The 21,429-nt window shown below is 38.9% G+C and overlaps 1 protein-coding gene across 7 annotated transcripts in view; it reads right to left on the bottom strand.

The window, feature by feature from the left end:
* LOC110843450 (protein turtle) overlaps nucleotides 1-21,429 on the bottom strand; it is an 81,017-nt gene that overhangs the window by 27,553 nt on the left and 32,035 nt on the right. For all 7 annotated transcript variants that reach the window (XR_004833899.1, XM_035847366.1, XM_035847369.1 and 4 more), the window contains 2 exons: nucleotides 20,489-20,772; nucleotides 3,822-4,028 (listed from right to left, as the gene is read on the bottom strand). Coding sequence is in view for 6 of the 7 variants with exons in the window: in XM_035847366.1 (XP_035703259.1) it covers nucleotides 3,822-3,939 (118 nt within the window). In the remaining variant the exon portion in view is untranslated. The remainder of the gene's footprint in view (nucleotides 1-3,821; nucleotides 4,029-20,488; nucleotides 20,773-21,429) is intronic.

The following is a 21,429-nucleotide window of genomic DNA, read 5'->3' as shown; positions in this document are numbered from 1 at the left end:
CTCTATTCAAGTTACTGAAAGAACCTAGCCGTGAAAATCTTTGTGGATCATTTATTACATGAGTGACAAGAATAAAAATCTCGAGATATTTCTTCTTCTCGGATTTTTGTTGTACTTCCAGTTAATAATGGGGTTCGTGGTGAGTTAGCGGCGGCTCTCTGGTATGTAGGGAAGCATTAAGGATAGTGCGGTTAAGATCGTGACACAGGTAAGTGCCGTGTTCTTCCCAATGTCCGTGTCCCAAGTCGTGTTTGGGAAACTTTTCCTTCTCCCCTTGCAGGATTGCCTAATAACAAGAAACGAAAAGAGAGGTCGAATCTATTTCACGCTGTTCCTTAGAGAATTTAGTGTTCGACGGGAAATATGTAATTTTATAAAGGGTGTTAATAAAGTCCGATCCCATGCATTTTTTGGAGCGTGGTTGTTACAAATTCAGCTGGAACTTTTGAACCAGTGAAGTTATTTATTTCAAATTTTTACCATGGGAGGAACAACTAAACGTGTAAGTCATGAGCATCTTAGAGTTGAGATACAAACATTGCATCAGCAGGGGCTTAAACCTACAGAAATTGTGCAAAAATTGGGCTGCAGCCGCAGAACTGTTTGGAAATGGAAGAATAAAAATTTTGTCCACGACAAAAAGCGACCAGGGCGACCCAGAAAGGTGTCACCTACCACAAAAAGAATGATTAAAAACAGACTTTGCAAGAAAACCGGTAGTTCATTACGTAATTGAGCAAGGGAGTTAAATGACTCAAAACGCTATAAAGAGAAGAAGAAGCAAATTAACTGTGTGACCGTGCAAAAATTTGTGAAAACTACGAAGTGGGGTCACACAGCTTACAAACTAACCAAAAAAACCTCTCATGTCACAAAAATATATCGATGACCGTCTGAAATTTGAAGAACTCCTTCAGAAAAGTGCCCATTTGAGTGAAAAAAGACTTGGTGAAGAATTGCGCAGTCACATCCTTTGGACTGACGAATCTATTATTGAGCTATATCCAAAATTGAACCAACAAAATGTTCGTTACAGGACAGAAAACAAATCGGATGTACCATCAAGAGCGATCCCAAAATTCGGGCTTAAAGTTATGGTAGCGGGTGGATTTTGTGCACGTTGCGTGACCCCTCTACATATCATACCAAAAGGCCAATCAGTCAATGCAAAGCATTATATGGAAAAAATATTACCTATCTATTTCGATAGCATGGGGAACAAGGAAATATTTCCGAATGAAAGAAAAATAGTTTTCATGCAGGATGGTGCTATAGCCCATACAGCAAAAGCGAGTTTGAGTCTCATCAAGACGCAAGTTTCAACGGTCTGGAGCAAGGGGGTGTGGGCCGCTAACGGCCCAGATTTGAATCCCCTGAAGAACCAGTGGTCCATACTTAAGGAAAATGTATACAAAGAGCCACAACCCCGGACGAGGGAAGAGCTAGTAAAAAAAAGTTCAAGATGTATGGAATTCGATTTCCAGAGGCACATTGGAAAAATTAGCACAGAGCCTTAAACAAAGAGTTGAGGGCATGGTTAAAGTAAATGGTAACAAGACCAAATACTAAGGTAAATATGTCGAACATTTTTTGTAAGTATCACGGGTAGTTTTTTTTTATACTAGCCTTCACTTTTTTACAGGAAAAATGGGATCGGACTTTATTAACACCCTGTATTATTATCACTCTGTCATCCTCACCCAAAGACCAAAGGGAAGACGAAAAACTTTCCCCTCCCCTTCCCAATGAGAGGCCTTGCATTTATCTAAATCTGGGCCTCACTGTGATGAAACTGGTAATATTGACGAATATTATGTCTAATAGGAAACCTACACCGGAGGCTTTACAACATATTTAATCATAAAACCTTTCTTCTTACGTAAAATTATAAAGTTTCTCTGTAGAATTTACGAGTTATGTACTCGTACGGATGCAGTATAATTTACTGCATTTCAGTAAAACGCCATTTTCGTCTTCTTTTTCCTTGTGAGAGGTGCACTATTATTTATTTGACATTTTGCGGGTAACCTTCTTTGTTCAGTGAAAGTGTGGGTGAGTCTACGTCAATAAAATAATGGGAGCAATTTCCTCCCGAAAGAAATTCAGGAAGAATGAACGAGTGAAATTTAGTAAAAGTAGAACGGTTGGATAATATAGAGACAGGCAATAAAAATTAACTTTGACTAAATTAATGGCTTGCCTTGTTCCGACAGGCAGTTTGTGTTTTTCACGAGCAATGTATTTAGCCAGTGGAGTTTGGCGAAAATAAGAAAGACAAAGAAATCTGTGAAAAGAGGCGCAAACGATGTCAACTCGCATCGGTTAATTGAAAGGTAACAAACTCGTAAAAAGTAAACAATTTCCAGTTTTTGGCGAGATTTTCACAAAGGAAGTAATCTACCATTGACGTCAGTAACCAATATAATATTGTAAACTAACCAATACCTAAGTCGGATCAAATGTAATATTGTACTGGAAAAATTGTGTGTCGTTCTGATTATGTACATACGTACGTCTTGGTCAGCATACATACCTATGTACATATTCTCACCCAATGCGACCTACCTTACTTCATCAGCTCGGCACAAGTGGATAATACCATCAATTCACACGATTGCATGTACTCTGATAATAAAATTCGTGATAATATAGTTCCAAGTTCGACTGCACAACAGCAATCAAGTAACTCACAACCTAGGATTTGTAGTTTGATACATATTACAGCGTAAAAATAAACTTGAAACTCCACAATGCAGTGGACCTTAGTTAGTTGAATAAATAAAACTATGAAATGTATATCGAAACCGATCTTCGTCATGCAAGCTTCAAATAAATCCTTTTCATTCAGCTATTTCGACTATCAAAGCAACAACGGCAACATACCATTTTAAAAGCAGGAATAATGCTTAAAGTGAGTATAGAACCTAGTTTGTGGTATTTGTCGCAATGTGTTCATGATCAAAAAGCACACATTAGTTATAAGCAACATGCTTCGGAAAAATTTTCTTATCCTTTTAATGTCTACAAATTATTTTTTGACCAATGTCAAACTCAAATGTCAGGTTATCGTCCAACTGCAAGAGCAAGATTATACTGGACTTGAATCATGTTTTGAGGTCATATAATTGATGATTAATGTCCATTCAACGCGTACGAACGTCAAGCACACGAGTCTTCTCCTAGAATCAATACACAAGCAAAAGTACGAAACGTCTGGAAGAAGAAGTGTGATCAACGAGTTAGCAATCCGTATTGTTAAGCAATGACCCGTGGGAAGGGAACTGCTGATTTCGAATTGTGGTTGGTTTTGCTCTGCTTCTGCTGCAAAAGACTGAGGTCATTATTGCAAAAAATTGGTCGAATTCAATTGTCCATAGGACAAAAGTACGGCTGCCTGTGTGTACTCCAGAATCTCCTGTGCGATTGTAATTTATTGCTTTTACTACTAAACTAAAGGCGTTTCCTGAAATAACGTTATGATTTATAGATGTTTTCTCTAAAGCCAAGGTATATATAGGCCATCAGAAATTGACGGGTTAAGCTGCACAAGGGTATAATGCTTCTTATAAGTGTTCCACTTAAAACAGGCTCCGAATTCCAATCCAATTCCAAATATTTTATCGCTGAATTATGAGTGGTGTGCCAGGTGCATGAATGTCTGGTACCATGTGGAATGTGTGTCATATACGTGAATATATCCGTATATGTAAGTATCCCTGTATGTATATGTACATGTCGCTTGTTGGCTGTGTATCGGAATTTTGATAATGTCTTTTTTTGTTTAAAGTAGCGCGCTATCGCTTCACGAAGCTGGATGTTACCTTCAAGACTGCAGAGCAGAACTACCGCTACGAGGACTGGATTCAGCATTAGTCGTAGGCGACCATTTTTCCGAAGAGGGAAAAGGAGAGGTAAAAGTCGACCTTTCCAGAGAACCATTGCCGACGGCCGTGGATGGATTCATCGACCAAATAGCGAATTAGTTGGCCCGCCTTGCTTTCCCCACATTTGGTAGGCCTCCATCATATCTGAAAACCAAAAACAAATTAAACATTAATTTTTTCACAATTTATTCATTTTGAATTTGGGTGCAAGTGTACACTTAAAATTTTAAATCAGAATAGTCTATTCGATGCATTACTATCTATGCTCATGTTACAGGGCTTATACTTTCATATTTTATCATCCTTTCTGTCAGGCAGGTATTTGCATCTATTTCCAAAAACTGGAACGGGATCCGGGGACGGGTAAAGAATGAATGACTCGTGAATGCTGAAGAAGCATTTCACTTTCCTACCACAACTCTACCCGGGTGCAATTCTGTTGGGATGATGATGAGTGTGGGACGGACGAGAGTGAAGTCAAACCACGTAAGTTTTTATTCCTCCTATATTTTCCATTCCAATTCACCCGTGCATCATAAAATTGCAATTACAGCCGAATAAGGAAGATCCTAGCGAGAGAATCATTCCATCTCTGAGCGAAAGCAGAGATTCATAAGTCTTTCAGCAGCAAACAAGCATGAAAGCCAATAAAAGCGAACAAGACAAGCTACAGTCAAATTGTGGTTTCAGAGCACCCGAGGTTGTGTTGGTTGGTTGCAGATATGGGTTAAAAACAAATTTCTCCGCTTTTGATATCCAACTTCAACATCGTGCTCATTCACTTTTCCAGTTGTGACTCTGACTATAAAACATCTCACAACAGACAGGCTGTAAGTTATACAACCCAGACTCGAGCAGAGGCAAATTGCTTCATTCATGTAACGTGCCATCGCATCGCATTGAACATTGATTTCTTTCTAAATCCGAGTATTTTCCTTTGCTATGATATGTGAAACTGGAAATTTATGTGTGTTACCATTTGCCAACATTAGCCACGCACTTGGATGTTTATGTTTCTACTCCTGATGATATCTCATCTTTTGATTGTACCGCTGGTCTACATCTTTATAACAGCCATTAGCAGCGGTGGCCGTTCTTCTGTCTACCCACCCACACCCACCCACCCACCAACCCACATTCCCTTTGGCAAGTTTGCAGGTTTCGTAGCTCCTTCGTTTCTAGGGAGTCAGCAGTCTGACCAAGTTTGGGGTCATAATGCCCAAAAACGACCAACTCATAATTCAATTCTAAACCCAGATGCACAAACCAAACCACCACCACGAATGTTCGAATTCAGATTTATCTTATGTTTAACATTATGATGCTCGTGCTAGAGACAAAGTGCCACATGCTGAGAAGGCTGTAAAATGAGGTTCCCAATTGCCCCTTCGTCCAATGATGCTGATCACTACGCGTCAGAGTCATGGAAAGTGTGACGGGTGAAAATTTCAGTACACATACTTGCACTAGTTAAAGGAGCCAAACACTGATGGAATTTTAGACGCAAAGTTGGATTGTAACGCAGATTGGAATTTTTAAATAAACTGGATGGCCAAATGGATGATATACTACTGAATAATTGGAATGGTTGTGCGTACTTCCAAGAATTGTAAATTTTCACTGCAAAAAATACTCTATGGGTTACACCAATAAGGAGAACGTAAAACCACCCCACGTCTGCCATTACTTTCCCTAATTTCCTTTTCTAAAGAAACGAGGGCTCGAGGAAGAAGCCGCAAAAGTAAAAGAACGCGGGACGAGTTACTTATTTAGTAATGTGACGACAAATGTTTAATTCCATTGTATTAATCTGAGTCGTCTCCATCTCATTATTGAAAGGCGTTGGGTAAGACGCAGGGGAGAAAGCTGGGCTGGCGTAGGCAGAGAGCGGGTGGCAGCAGGATGATGATGGCAGGCAGGAGAAAGGATGAGTGTGAAAGTAGGTTAAGTCTCTCCTTTACTGCCTCCCTCGCTTTCTCTCTCTTTTTCCATGCCCTGTTACACCACCATCTCCACCACCACCACCACCACCGCTGCTGCTGCTGCTGCTGCTGCTGCCTCTGCATGCTAAGAATTTACTTTTATCTTTGTACATTTGTGTACTCAGAAACGAGCAGGAGAACAAATAGCAGGAGGCAGGCAAGAGCCAACAACTTTCCACTTGAGCATCAGCTAAAACTAAAACCAATTATAGTGTATATTGTGTATGCAAAGTGCAAAGGACTGTTCCTTTGTTGGTTTAGTGGAATAGCAGGACTGCTCGTTAAACGTGGGATAAGTTTCGCAGAAATAAAATCAGAATGGATCCGCCTTTCTCCTGTTCATCCGAAGTACTTGAACAAAGTCAACGCGTTCCAGTTTCTACTTTCTACCGGCAACTTATAGATATATACATTTCGTTCGTATGCACATTATGTAAACCACCTCCACTTGGCTCCGTAGTGGTGATGTTGCATGTTTGGGTCACAAAGGAAATTCTAAATTCATTTTGTTTGTGGAGAATCCCCTCGCTGCGCCGTGTACCAAGTAACTGACACTCTAGGATTTTATATGTATCACTAACAATCTTGCCCAATTACTGCATTGAATAAATTTGTAGGTGATATTGTTTCACTAATTGAATTTACTTATACATGAAGAAGGATATCTTGGATAATCGATTTCATCAGGATCCAAAAATTCGTCTCGCTTGATGCACTGCCTCCCGCATTAACTCGATTTTTCTCCGACTTTTCTCACCCTCCAGGCACGCTCACTCTACAAAATTTAGACTGTCGAATAATTCCCACGAGGACACTGGGAAAGGCAGGACGACGAACCAAGTCCTCTGCTCTTCACCGCCACTTGATCGAAAAAACTACAGATACACCCAAGAAGATACGTTCGCGTATGTAGTTACAATATCCACTACGCGTATATGTACGTACGGATATTGTAGCAGAGCTCATTGGATGTGTCCTATCCGGCTATCTTATCGAAACATAACGTTACCAAATCCCTCGACCAACTAGACCAATCCGGAGAAAAAATCAATCTCATTAAAATTCTGCTCACGAGAATCGTTTTATACGACTAACTACCACCACGTCCCTTACTGCATGAAGCCTTCCAGTCTAAGATATTTCCAACATTTTGGAAAAATAACTGAACAAAATGGTTCAATCCAGTCTGCTCTTAAGTTCTCTTCCAATTTCTCCACTTTCACTGGCTTTGGGTCATTGGAATGATGTGTTATTGTAGTCCAAGTCTCCTCTCATTCACTTTCTCTACAGCTAGACTGACCATAACACGCCTACGACGAACAAGATTTGGTTTGTTTTGGCTGAACTACTTTGCGTTTATAAATACATAAATATAACAATAAATAAGTTCCTCGACCTTTGGAGCTCTTGTCGCTGAATGAACAGAAATACCTACATGTACATGGTAATAATTTCTACACAATCTTAATTAAATTGAGTGTATTTTGCAATCAATACAAAAAATTAGCAAAGTTTCAGTTGTGTTTACATCTGCTTAAAAACCATAACTGCAAATGTACATAACAAACACGAAAGAATACACATGTAAGAAAATCCATAGATAATAAACGACTTTGTGCTATATGAATCAAATTACAAGACAAAGTTAGGACTCCAACTTCCCTTTGATTGTAAAAATGTCCAGGCTTTCCCGACCAGACTGGGTTGCATGTTTAAAAATTGGAATACTCACCATCCAATTCTAGCTTTCAGCAGAACATGGCAAGAAAGACATAAATTACACTTAACGTTTAGACAAATAAGTCAACCGATAAGAAAGAAGAAAGCTGTCTAATGCCGGCTTATCAAGTGAGTCGACGAATGAAATACAATTTTTCAGCCGATTAGTTGTAATGGCTTGAAAATCGAGCTCATTTATACTCCGCTTTCCCTTGAGCTGTAAAATTGTGTTCAAATGAATGAAGAACAACCAGACCTCGCTATCTATCAACAGAATTAGAATTAGTATAACGTGTAAGTCAACTGTAACAATGTAGAACATTGGAGGAATGCAGTTATATGAATGAATAGGACTCCCATTATACGCGACATTTTAAAATACGAGTTGGGTGAGGAAAACAGTATAGTTGAGTTTTGTCACTAATTCATGGTGAGTTTGAAATTCCACCAACTGGGACCATATTTTATTTTTCCATTTCCCAACGTCAAATTTGCCACTTGTGCATGTCTGCCCTACAACACTTTAACTTAATTTCAACATTCATCTGCAAAGATGGGGAAGAGAAAGCAACTCATATTTCTTAATTACGGATGCTGTACCCACTAAGCTCAAAAACCTACAAGATGTCTGGCTTCCTTTTTATATTCAAGGCGTGTTTTGGAGGAAAGTGCACCTCGGGGTAATAAACTGGGGTGAACTACCTCATCGTGGAGATGCTAAAGAGGAAATTTGGAAGGAGAAAGGATTGATTTGATTACAAACCCAAATGTTTACTTTTCCCCTCCCAATCTCGCGGCACGCCATTAAATTCTACTCTAGAACAGTAAATATGCTCACAAATTTACTAATTTCCAAACTACTTAGCCAAAATCAAACTCGAAATTAAGTAGTACAACTTATAGTGCTTGCTAAATTATACGCAACAATAAAAATAATTTCTTCTCCCTTCCTTCGAAACTACGAATTTCGGTCTTGGCTATTGTTTCATAACCCACATATGTACATACATACGATAATAATAGATAAGATATATGTATGTAAATGAACAAAATGGATATGCACATCCCTCCCAACAATGAATCAATGAGTGGGAAATTGCTACGTCAAAGTTAGCCATTAGTGCTCCCTGTAAGCATTATTATAACATCCATCACCCTGACAGGACAAGGAGAATCTGAGGCACATCGAGTCCGACTTGGGCTCGTGGTGTGGCAGACTGTGCAGCGTGGAGGACTATAGATTTGCAAGATTTTCGCAGAAAGTTTGAGATAGTAGACTGAAATATTTCGATAGAAGATGAGACTAATTGTATCTCATTAGTCTCACCAATCATTAGACAAACTATGTTTGAGTTTGTACGTAAGTAGTACTGTAGCAAGGATTCTATCTCGACCAACAAGACTCAGCCAGCCAACCAACAACTTGAACGAAGATGTGGCATGCCACATTGTGCCCGAAACAAATGAGAAGCGCCTAATTATTTTCCTATAACTTGCTTTCCCCTCGACCATTATCTTTTCTTTTCCTCACCAATCGAAACTCCGAAACTTTCTCCAACCATGAAGGACATTTCCCACCTGTCTGCATTGAGGCATAGGTATCTGCGTATAACACAATATTCTATTATTCCCATAATTGAGGAGTTCAGAAGAAAGATTACAACTTTCTCATTAACATTTCCACAAGGAGAAGAAAGATTCAATCTATTTCGAATCTAGTAGTTTTCTAAAAAGTGACGATAACTTATTTTTCACTCTCAGTATAAAAAATTTAATGAAATTAGGAAAAGAAAACTTTCCTTTTACTTTACATTACTTGTTATACTTTCACTTTCTATACACCACAAACAACTCGACAGATAATACATACATAATCTACAAGTTTCAAGTTTGAAATCATTGGTTCTGTAGAAAAGTTTCAGTTCTAAGGGAAACGAGAAAGAGATTTTGGAAAGGTTTTCGTCCAAAAGAGCAGCAGCAGAATGCTTTTATTTCGAGAGAAACCACTTCGTTACGCATGAAGACGAAACCAATTATTTTGATACCACGAGGAAATCTTGTATCTGTCTTTCCTACACTTTCCCTTATCCCCTCTTCCTCATTACGAGGACCGAATCCCATTCCATGCAGTAGAGCGATTCGTAATCCCAACAGCTCTGTCTACCGGGACAGTATAAGCACCAGCAATTACACCCGCCAATAACAGCCAAGCGAACGAGGCCATATAAATTGATTGTGAAAATGATAACATGAAATAAATAGTATTTTGCAGCACGGACGTAAATGAAGAACTGATGAATTGAATTTAAGTAGCAAGTTTAAGAAATTTGAGGTATCGTAAAGCAAATAAATCACAATACAAATGTAAAATGACTAAAAATTGTGATTGATAAAGTATCACAATTAATTCAGCAGGTCAATATGGTTCAATAAATATGTACTTGTGTAATAATAAAGATAAGTAACTGAATATCCTCATTGGAAATACTGCGTTATACAATTCTACATTTCTCCTATTTAAGTGAAAGATAGAGATACGGGAAATTCGCGACAGTGAAAAGAGATTAACGTTAGTGTTTTATGGAATGTATTCTCATTTACACTTGTGTTCACTGTTCACCTCCTCTCTTTCTTCCTAGACGATCCTTTTACTATAACCTGCTGGCATCACAGGGAAGCGCTGAAACCAGGAAGTGACTTCACTAAAAGGCATCTTTGTTCATGTCGATACGCTGTCTCCTATCTCACCGAGCACATCACTTTGAATTTCAGCAGACTTGCTAAGCTACAACACTCCCCGATTCACGAATTTAAGACGATTGTACCAGGAAGGAAGAAGTGGCAACAGAGATAAATACCCGCCTTCCTGCTGCTTTCTTTACATACATATTGCTCCATTTCATTCATGGTCTGTTCTACCAACAAGCAAACATACTACGAATATAATGTCAATATGTGTACACAGTCTGTGCACAGTTAGTCAATGACGGCAGCCACTTTAAAACTAAATGTGCAATTTGAAGGAAAATGGAGCCTTACACAATGAACAAACATATGATGTAAGCCTAGAACGTAGGGCAGCAGCTTCGTAACCTCAAAAGCCACTACAGATCAATGCAATATTTGCATATTTCTTTGGTGTGTCCGGATGTGATCCGTCCGCAAAGACTTATGTATAAAATGGCTATTTGCATTGAATGTGGGCTAAATAGTCAGTCTGCTGGGTTTGGGCCTGAGCTAAGAGCCCTGAGCTTTAACGTGGTGTCGGTTTCTTCGACAAGATGCATCAATGCACAGATTTTGACCACATTAGCCTTAAAACGCAGATCTCAACAAGCCCATGGAAGACGATCGGTCCAGTAGTTAACAAGTGGGGACAAATAGCAGCAAGTTTTATAAATTATCGTAGCGACCTGTAATTTGGCATGAGATGCATATCAGACTAAAGAATATAAAGTGAAGTTTTTAATAAGGGGACCCAAAAGTGTAACCCACGCTTCTTTGTGAAATTGATCGGAGAAAGCTGAAATTTTTAATTCCGGAAATGTAATTTATACACAATGACGATCCAGCTTTTGTAGCCCTCACTGGCTTTCGATTTTGAAATTAAGTGAGACGAGAAAATGATTGGCTCTGGCTACGTCCATCAAGCCTGCACTGTAGGCTTTATCGTTACATTGTGAGACGAGGTATCTAAACATGAATGAAGTTCAACCGAAAGACTGGAAACTACGTATCTAGCCAAATGTATCAAATACAGGCTGCAATATATATTCAACTGACTGAGGGGACGGAAAGAAATATGGTGGAAAGGGAGTCAAGGTCCGTTGACCAAAGTGACTTGTGTTTAGAACAAATGTCTGAGTTGACTGATGCCAGACAGTGAGCATTTGTCTATTCCGTTTAATTTCCATCTCACACGATTCTCATCCCATCAACCATCATCAACAACTGAACCATCAAAGGAGCCAAATTATCAAAATATATAAAATATATGTAGAACTGACACAGCAAAATCCCTTTATTCTCCGCTTTCTTGTCGCTCCAATTTCTCCTGATTGCATTTCGGTCCAATCTAAACTCATCACGAAACAATATTTGGTCGAGCATAGTCTCCCTGTAAATTCGGCTTTTGAACTCCTCTGGGTCCAGAATTTCTGAAGAGCGGAATGGTTTCGGTATTTGATGCAGAATGGACATTATTATTATTGCTTTTGAGCTACCAAATCCCCTCCGAGATATAGTTTATTATTGTGACAGTGGCAACCGAAGCATAAGTTTCCAGTCCAGATCACTCCCTTTCACTATTCTGAGAAAGAATCGTTCAGAAAGTGTCCTTGGACGTGGAAATCATTCCTCATCTCTCATGCTTCTTACTTTTATGGGATCTGCAAACACTTTCAATTCGATTACTCGAGGACGAACGGGTTGACCAGCTTTTTAAATTAAAAACCAGCGAAAATAATGTCCAGGTATCAAATTTTCAATCTAAGGAAAGGAACCCATTTTAATTTTTCTAGTTGTTGCATGGAGTTTAAAGTTGGTGTAGGGGCAAGGAATGAGTTTAATTCCTTGAAAATTTAAATTTAAAATTAATACGACTGGGGCCATACAAGGACAACCTTCTCATATTTCGAAAGTGTTAAGTATTAAAAACCATGTACACAGTCATACAACTTATTTATAACTCCTTGTTCAAGTTGCAACACTTAATTAAAACTGTGCGAAGCTCTTACTTACGACATACATGCACAGAATTCAATGCCGACGAAGAAAGAGATTCTGAAATTTTATCAGAGCAACAGATTTGGGAATTGCGCAAAAAATAATTATTCTGTAGTACACGAGAAAGCTTTACTAACTAATTTGTTTAGAATCTACAAAAAAAAATGTGTTCAAATCGTCATCCTATTTGACAAAATTCGAGCTTTGGTTAGTTCAACCTAATCATTGATAATCAGGGTGTTGGTGACGAGAGTTTGAGAAAAGTTACCAAACTTTTGCTAATTATCCAACTTGTACGATCCTTTGTAGCCGTGCCCTTCAAACTTTCCTGCGTGTACGTGATTCTGCTCAATTTTAAATCCAGACGTTTCCGTAATGAGAAGGCAACTCACAACCTGTTCATAAAATATGCGATGATGAACCAAGGACAAAGTGAAAGCAGACATAGATGTATTTATAGATACTTATAAAGGCCTCCACACTACATACACTATGAGTCTAAAAATTCTTAAGAGAAATTGGGCCGTATCTGTGTGATATACTTTACGGTAGTTTTTTTTGTGAGAGACCGACCCTTCTTTTTTAAACACTCATCATGCTTTTCAACCTAACAAACAAGTATCAGCTCCAATTTATCAAAATCCATCTCAATATTTTAACTTGGAAACTTCTTCCAAGTTTATCACGCAGTCAGGCTTGCAAGTTAGCTCAAACTTAGTAAGGCGTAAATCACGTTAAAGATGTCTCCCTACATTATTTATTGTTCATTCCTGCTTTCTTTCTCTTGTGTGTTGGAAGCAATAACGTTACTGTGACAGGAGTGTAGGAGAGTTGAAGTAGTAGTTGAGCCACATTTTATATTTTAGGTTCAGCCATCCCACAGTTTGAGATAGGAGGACAATATTATTCTGAACACTAGCAGTGTTCAAGTCAACTGAACATTAAATTCTACAGGGTTTCCTTCTTGTCTGACAAAGTTATGCAGAATGTGGAATCAGGATCTCACCCAACGAGTAACATCACAAAGGGTCCGTACGACTCCGACATGTTTGTTAGATACCGGAGATAGTTGGGTAGGTTTGGTTCTTGGAGCTATGAGAGAGAAAGTGAGTGAGTGAAAGCAGAAGAAGTGGAGTTGGGCTGGATAATGGCAATAAGAGATGAGATAACAAAAGTTGGCCTGTTGTCTCAAACCCTGTTCTCCAGAGAAATCATCAGCAACTTCAGGCCGACCATGACTCTTATTCCTTGCATATTCTCGTCCCTCCTCTCAGCCTCGGGATTACTTTAGCCAGCAGTCTCTCACCAACCAAAGGACCAAGAAGAGAGGCGAAGAAGAATGCATGCATACCAACCAAATCCTGCCTGGCTTTGGCTTCCTCTTGTCTCTTTATTACTACTCGACTTCTGATACTGAAATATGTGTGTAGCCTTTATTCAAAGAATGAATGTGGATGAAGTCGAGAGAGTGCTGTGCATACGTAAGGTGGACACTGAGAGGAAAGGGAATTACGGGGATGACGCCCTGGATTTACATTTCACTCATTCCTCCCACTACCTTAATTCTTTTATCTTGCATGCATTTCATTCAAATGCTGAGAGAAAATTCCCATTGACAATTTACAATTGCAGATTCAGATCAGATGTTTGTTCATTAGATGTGATTTCCTTGGCCTAAAAATCAACGAAAGCAGAGTGTGACATTCGATTTCAGTCACCGTACATGAAGTATATATGTACATACTTACGTATATGTAGCACATATTAATGACTAGATAAATGGATATCACAAGTATTTATGTATGTACCATGTGCTTATGCGTGTGTGTACATATAAAGGAAGTATTTATTCAGAGTCTGATACTGACGACAAGCAGATCAAGATATTTCCGGATAATCGTCTATTTTATCACTTTCACTAGTTAATTCATCTCTGGCTATAGGCAATTTGGAAAACTTTTGTGAATTTTGGAGCCAAAACCAAAATCAGGGTTTTCGGTCTCTGGCTTCAATAAATTCACGAAAAAGCATTAATTCAAAGTCCGCTTTGAACATACCTTTTGTTCACCAAATATATTACATTTCTATGAATAAGCTCACGCACTTTCTGAGCTTGGTTCCACTCCCAAATGTCCAACAATTCTTTCAGCTGTTCAGCCATATATTTTTCTTAAAGTCCATTCAGGCAGTTGAGTTTGGTTGTAACCAGTTTCCATTAAGTTGTACGACAACCGCAGGGTTAGTTCAGCGTGTTTAGTGATTAACAATCCATGCAGATGCTTTGCGACACTTGCCAGTTCGGTACTTGGAAATCGAGGTCACTTAAACTGTCCACCATATTTTTACATTAATTTCGGACTACAGCAAGCCTCATTAATTTATACCCAGTATATTTACACAGTGTAAATGGCATTGGTAGGGATTACACACTTTGGTTCGTGTCGCCTTTTCCAAATAAGTACTGAAGTATAAAGAAGTTTTCAACGGATGAAAATCCATCGGAAATGTTGGACAGGACAAATATTACAACAGGGCGGTCTCTGGGCTCACCGTGGAACGTCAGCATGGACCACAACACTTCAGCCAGTGAAGAGAAAGTTGTCGCACTGTGCTATCATCTTGCACTAGTGGGTAGAGAGCAGCGATAGAGATGAAATAAATTGCAATGCAAGTGGTAGTAGAGTTGAAATTGTTGCGACTTTTATGGTTGCGAAAAAAGGAAACCATTGTCATTATCACCAGCATCTGCCGCCGACATTTTAGTCAGATCTTCATGACAGCAACAACGAACAACACTTGTACGTTTCACAAGTTTCGCTGGGATCTGGAGGTGGGATTTTAGTCACGGTAGTCAACAAAAAAGCTGCGAACAAATGAAAGTGGGTCTAACCAAGGGCTCTCGAGTTTAACTCATGACAGGACTTTTACAATTACATTTATATATTTTGGCCTCCAAATACACAAGTAATTTATTTACATAAATAGTAGTAAATCACTACTAAATCAATAGGAGAACTTCTTTAGTTTTATAAAATTGTAATAAAATAATCCGCATTTAATTGGTCTTGGTACAATAAAAACGTGAACGTATTTAAGCATCAATGCACTTCTACTTGAAGTTAAGTAAATAGATGGGTACAACTGGTGAAACATATGTACACAAAGCATTTGCAGCTATAGAATATATTTCAGCGAGATGCGTCATAAGCCCATGAGTTTATTTCCTCTTCACACTCTATCCTTTGCATGATTGGAGATACTGACAACGAGGAAATGACAGGAGGATGCTATTTACTTGGAATCACATCATGGCTGAATTCCTACAACGACTAGATCCCAGTACAATAACACGTAAATGTACACACAATAATAATAAATATGTATGTATGCACCTTTGATTTGGAAGTTTCCCTTACACATACGTATATCCAGTTAACATAATTCACAGTACATCCTATACGCTACACGTTTTGCCTGTTTTACCATTAGAGATGCTCTAATTTCACCGCATACGTAGTTGCCTGTAACTCGACGAGGAGCACAGCAAAAGTCAGCGGGTACACTTGTGAATCAACGAAATTATACAATTTCCACGAAATGTGTAGCTACGTGTTTCACTCTCCATCAAACCACATCACACTGAATCGGAAAAGAGGCGAAGGGAAGAGAGGAGTCCTCTGCTGAGTGGGCTGATTCATTCAAGTTGATTGCCGAAGGGTTGAATTTGGGTGGATGAAGCTTATGCAAGTTGCCAAACAAATTCAGCCTGCACGGATTGTACAATTCAAAACTTCACTTTCTCTGTCCAACTGTTGGATAGAACTCTGCTCTGCGCTGTCCTCATTTATTATTTCAGGATGTGAGTGTACTCGGCAGACAGACAACAGCACCATATGCACTACAACATACCAGGCAGGGACTACCATCATTACGTAGTTGTGCATACTTATATCCAGCCTTCCTCCTTTCACTCTCATGGTTGAACGAGACAAATGGTAACAACCACTCATACAAATACACCGACACGGGTTTCCTTGATAGTTTACTTCAACAGTGTTTGCGTCCCAGCCCTGCAAGAGAGAGAGAGAAAGAGGAGGGTGGGAGGTAGTGAGAGAATGAGAGATGATATGGAGTGAAGAAGAGCTGCTACGTTATTTGCGAACATGCGGGTATTTTCATTTCTCCCTGTGGGAATTATGTGCTTATTAGGTTGCAAGTTATAGACGAGGAGTTGGAGCATCCCCACATATTTAAGTAGGTGCATACTTGTATCCAAAGACAGAGCCATGTGAAAGCTCCATCACGTGTATCATCATATCATATCGCTACAACAAATAGTGATTCCGAGTCTCAAATCTGAAGTCTGCACTCTTTCCAGGAGGACTTAGTTGAATGTGTCCTGGTATAAAGAATGATAAAAGCGTGATAAATTTCATCAAAAAGAAATGCACAAAAGCAGAGGGAACACTGAGTTTGTCGTAGCGGTGTTGGCTAGTGGGTGGGTATACATGGGTTTTGATACTCGGAGGTGACACGACGACAATCGATACACATTCTTATATATCAGACAACCAAGTACTTGGTCAGAAGAGGCGACTATTGCATTAGTCGTCGTATAGATATCAGCCTCGTGCATGGCTCCTGCGGAATCTGCAAAGTGAAAGTACGATACGAACCGACGTAGTCCTCGATTGGAGAGAGGCGGCAAGGACAGTGAGTAAGTTGGATGGAGAGCTTTGAAAGGGTGACCGCAGGGGAATTCTCTCTCCATACGAATAAATCCGATACATACATGTCCTCCAAGTAATAAAAGGAGGAGAGCGACCTGCTGGGGTTGGAATGAAAATATTTTTGTGTCATCGCATTCAACTCTTTTTTCACATGCGTGTTTCCGAATATAAGACTTTTCACACCTCTCTCTAGCCAGAGAGGAGTCTCGTTTACTGCGAAAAAAGAGGAGAGCAGGGAGGTGAAAAAGAGTGAAAAACTCTCTACTGCTGATCACTTCATGTCCATTTATTTTCTACGAGTCGTCGAGTCGGCAACGAGTCCTAGAAACTTATGATTTACAAACCCATCTATCTCTCCCTTTCTCAGCCTATTCCCAACCCAGCATATCTGCGAATAAGTATTTTCACAAAAAACAACAAGGAGCATTTCATGGACGACAATTGAATTCGAAATAACAAAATAAAATTTCCACTTTAGAATGCAGAAAATTGATATTCTTGAAAATGATGCATCAGTATCAGGGAGCCCCAACGCATCATGATTAATTTGTAATACAAAACATACCACTTTCACCCATGTTATAAAACCTATTCTTCCTTATTAGATACATGTACAGTTTTGGAAACCTATGCTGAGAGCAAGGTCTGGAGGAGATGGATGGGGATGGAAGTTCGGAAGGGCACAGCCTATGGAGAAGACCTATCCTGCCGTGGGAAGTGGGAATTTATGTGAAAGTTTACTTTCTCTCCCCCTACGTCATACTTCCAACGGCAGGGATGACGTCAGTCTCCTTTCTACTGCCAACATGAGGCTCGATTTTTCCATGTGTCGACAAAAACAGGGCCCTGCTATGCGTAGCCCATCCACGATGACCCATTTTCGGAATTTACTGCTTATCTCTCCAGTCCATACTTTATTCGAAATTTCCCCTCCATGTGAATCCCTCGCAAACATTCGATCGCAAATATTAACAAAAGATGGAAGTTTAAATACAGATTCCGCGTATCCATATTTCAATATGTAACAGGTACATCGCATTTCTTATAAAAATCCAATTTTGATACTCAAACAGAGGGAGATTGGAAAATGTACAAAGCATAAACATCATTTATAAGAATAGAAATAGATGAAACCAGGAAACATGACCTTTTCTATTTTCATCAATGTGGAATTGTGAGCTTGGTCTTCTGGGCTAAACTATGTGCTCAGATAATTGTTGTGTATTAATTTTTTATTCAAGCATGAGTCTAAAAAAGTAGTGCAAACTTAAAATTATTTCTTACAGCATTTCAACTTTTGGAATTTAAATTTCAGAATAATACCCACACGCATATTTATGCACGAGTTCATAAAACATGTAATGCTCATGAAATTCATTCGGTCCAACTACTGTTTTTATTTATTTCCATCATAAAATAAAATCATTTCATGTAACAGACTCAAGTAATATACTCCGTGATGGCATATGACACTGAGAAATGTTATCAGATTTGGGGAAATTTGTCCTGGAAGTGAGCGGTTAAACTTCACACTAGCTTTTTCGTATGCACTACCCAATTCATTACCACGTTGTGGTATTAAGCATTAGAGTGTATCTATTTTTTATGCTGCACGATTATGTTTGCAATCATTCTTAGAAGCCATGCGAGCCTACGTGTGAATAAACTTTCAGCTTAGTAAAGTGAGGCTGAATTGCAGGAAACACTGCATTTTTCGATGACAATGTCTCCATTGCATTCATGTCAACATCCAAGAAAAATACGACTATGATGGTTCGTAATATTTTCACTGCAAGTAAGAGGATGCATTATTACCTGCTTCATTATAGCGAAAGGTTATGTACACATTCCTGCAAATGGAAGCCATTGAAATTTACTACATTTTTTCTAAAACTCTACGAAGAAATTGTCGTGTTTGGTTACAAACGATCCAGAAATTGGATTTCACAGTAAAAATAATTGAAAGCGACAACGAATTAATAATTTGCTTCTTAGCTTTTCAACGATGTTCAAGTTCAACAAAGCCAAGGCGGAAGAGATGCCATGAAGAAAAGAGAAGCAACCACGTATGAACTGTGAACTCGTTTGTGTGTTGTACCTGAATGTAAATTTGATTAAATTTAGTTCCTGTCAAGCGCTTTGCACTCAAAAACTTTGTATTTGCCATTGGGTTTGATCCCAGTTCAATTTAGTTCCAAATCCATTTGTTGGCAAGATCCATCTAAAACTTGAGCAGGCCTCATTTTTCTTCAAATTCAATAGATCTGTGTCTACTCACTCAACTTTTTTTAACTCACAACAGGGAATACAATCACAATGGATAGTCGCAGAGGTCGACGAGGCGTAGATGAAAATATAACTTTCATCAGCTAAATCCAATACATCACGAAAAAACAAACTTATGAATCCCAACACAGCTAATCACAATTTTCGAAATTGAATCTGGACATCGTTGTCCTGGTTCGAGTGTTGGTTTGTGCTTGAATTTTGACTCAAGTAGAATACGAAGGAGCCAAAGTAAATACGCCATACCTACAATTTCCTGCTTACTTCAATCACTCACTCACAGCCACAATGGTGCATAATATCGTGTAGACATTGAAAATCGAGGTATGTATGCATATATATGCCGCATGCATTAGTAAACTGTTTCCTGTCAGCACAGCGAGCCTCGCAATCTTTTAATGCAAAATAATATTAAAAGTTGAAAGTGAATGTGGCCGAGCGAAGGAGAGAATACGCCCACTTGGCTTTCCTTGACTTTGGCCACGTCCGTAGTAATAACAGTTGATGGCCATTGTTGGTCGTAATAAGAGTGAAAAGAAAGCAACTTCTGTACAAACTTGTTACCCTTCAGAGTTGAGTGAGATGATGTTGTTGCACAAGCAGGGTCGCGGTAATGGAAGAGGGAAAGCGCTTCCGTGCATGGTTGGTTAGTTCATGGGAAATATGCATATGGCTCTCACTACTTGTTTTGTTTGCTGGGTTTTATCCCACCCGACCAAACTCCTCCATGTAAGCGCTAAATTGCATTCCTACAACTTGAGGTAAAATCTAAATTTGAATTATGCATCGTTAGAATATGGAAATTATTAATTCTGCATTGGTGTTGAAATGCGGCCGGGTGTTCGTTTTTCAAAACTATGGAGGACAGAGTTCAAACAATGTTTTATATGCATTTTAATCTATGCATACAAAGTGCGACTATTTGGATACTAATTCCAGGTTCCGGGTTTATGTATAAATAAATCATGCATGAATTACAAAAGACAAAAAGTATGTGGGGACAACAGAACCCATCAATATACAACAAAAATACGAAATATGTACATCATAATATACAGTGCTGCAGTTAGTTGAGTATATGGGGGCACATTAGTAAAATGTTGTAGACCATCAATAAAAATACAGAAAGCTAAAAATGTTCGAATCTCGTATGTTTACTTACATTTAATATTCCAAGGTCCAGAAAATTGATAGTATTTTCAAAATGTAGGCACGACGCCAATTTTATCAATGCACTTTTCAATTGGCGTGGATATGAAAGGGAAAGTTATTATTTGTTAACTTCACTCAAATGGAGAAAGCAAGTAGGTCCTCGCTCGCTGACACTGCAAGAGTCTGTCCTTCCTTCTTTTCTTGGAGGGGAAAATAATGTGGCACACTAATAATGTTGTTCCCTTAAAAATTCACTTGCGATGATGGTAGGTGGGCCGGGTCGGATGGGATCATCTGGAAGAAAATGAACATGAAAATTGCATTTTAGAGAAGTATTCTAATGCAAAAAAGTTTTCAGAAAGCCATTACGTATCAAAGTGCATTAGGTAAGTCACATGAGAATGTATGTCTTGGTATTATGGTGATGTCGCGTGCTGTTTCATACTAAATCGCATGTGCACACCACACGAGAAAGTACTCCCAAAATAGTTTGATGATCATGGCAGAAGCTATATTAACGATTACATATATGTTCATATGTATGTACATGTACGTACATCTATATACATGCACCCCACTACTACATACATCTTGAAATTGCTTCAGTGAAAACATACTGGAGAAATACAAGAGTGTGCATCTTGCCACTAATTGTACGTATGTATGTCGGAGGTAGTTGGTATGGTTCACCAAACGACCATACACACCATACAGCATGTTGTAAAAGATGTAATTCTTTTAGAAAATCTTCAATAAAATGGGGCATTAACTCCCTACATTTCAGAATCTTCCAAAAATGAGTAGAAGAAAAGTTTGCGAATATATGTAGCAGAACCACGCAACTTATATAAGTTCCGCCAACAAACACTTGTCTTGTACAGTAAATATCGCCCATTCAGCAGTATGTGTGGAACCATATTTTCTCCAGTGGGCTTGTAAGTACTTACTACA

This window comes from Folsomia candida, unplaced genomic scaffold, assembly GCF_002217175.1.
Source record: "Folsomia candida strain VU population unplaced genomic scaffold, ASM221717v1 Fcan01_Sc002, whole genome shotgun sequence".
NCBI classification, from domain to species: Eukaryota; Metazoa; Arthropoda; class Collembola; order Entomobryomorpha; family Isotomidae; genus Folsomia; species Folsomia candida.
The sequence above is the reverse complement of the archived record's forward strand: the minus strand, read 5'-3'. Positions and strand labels throughout refer to the sequence as shown.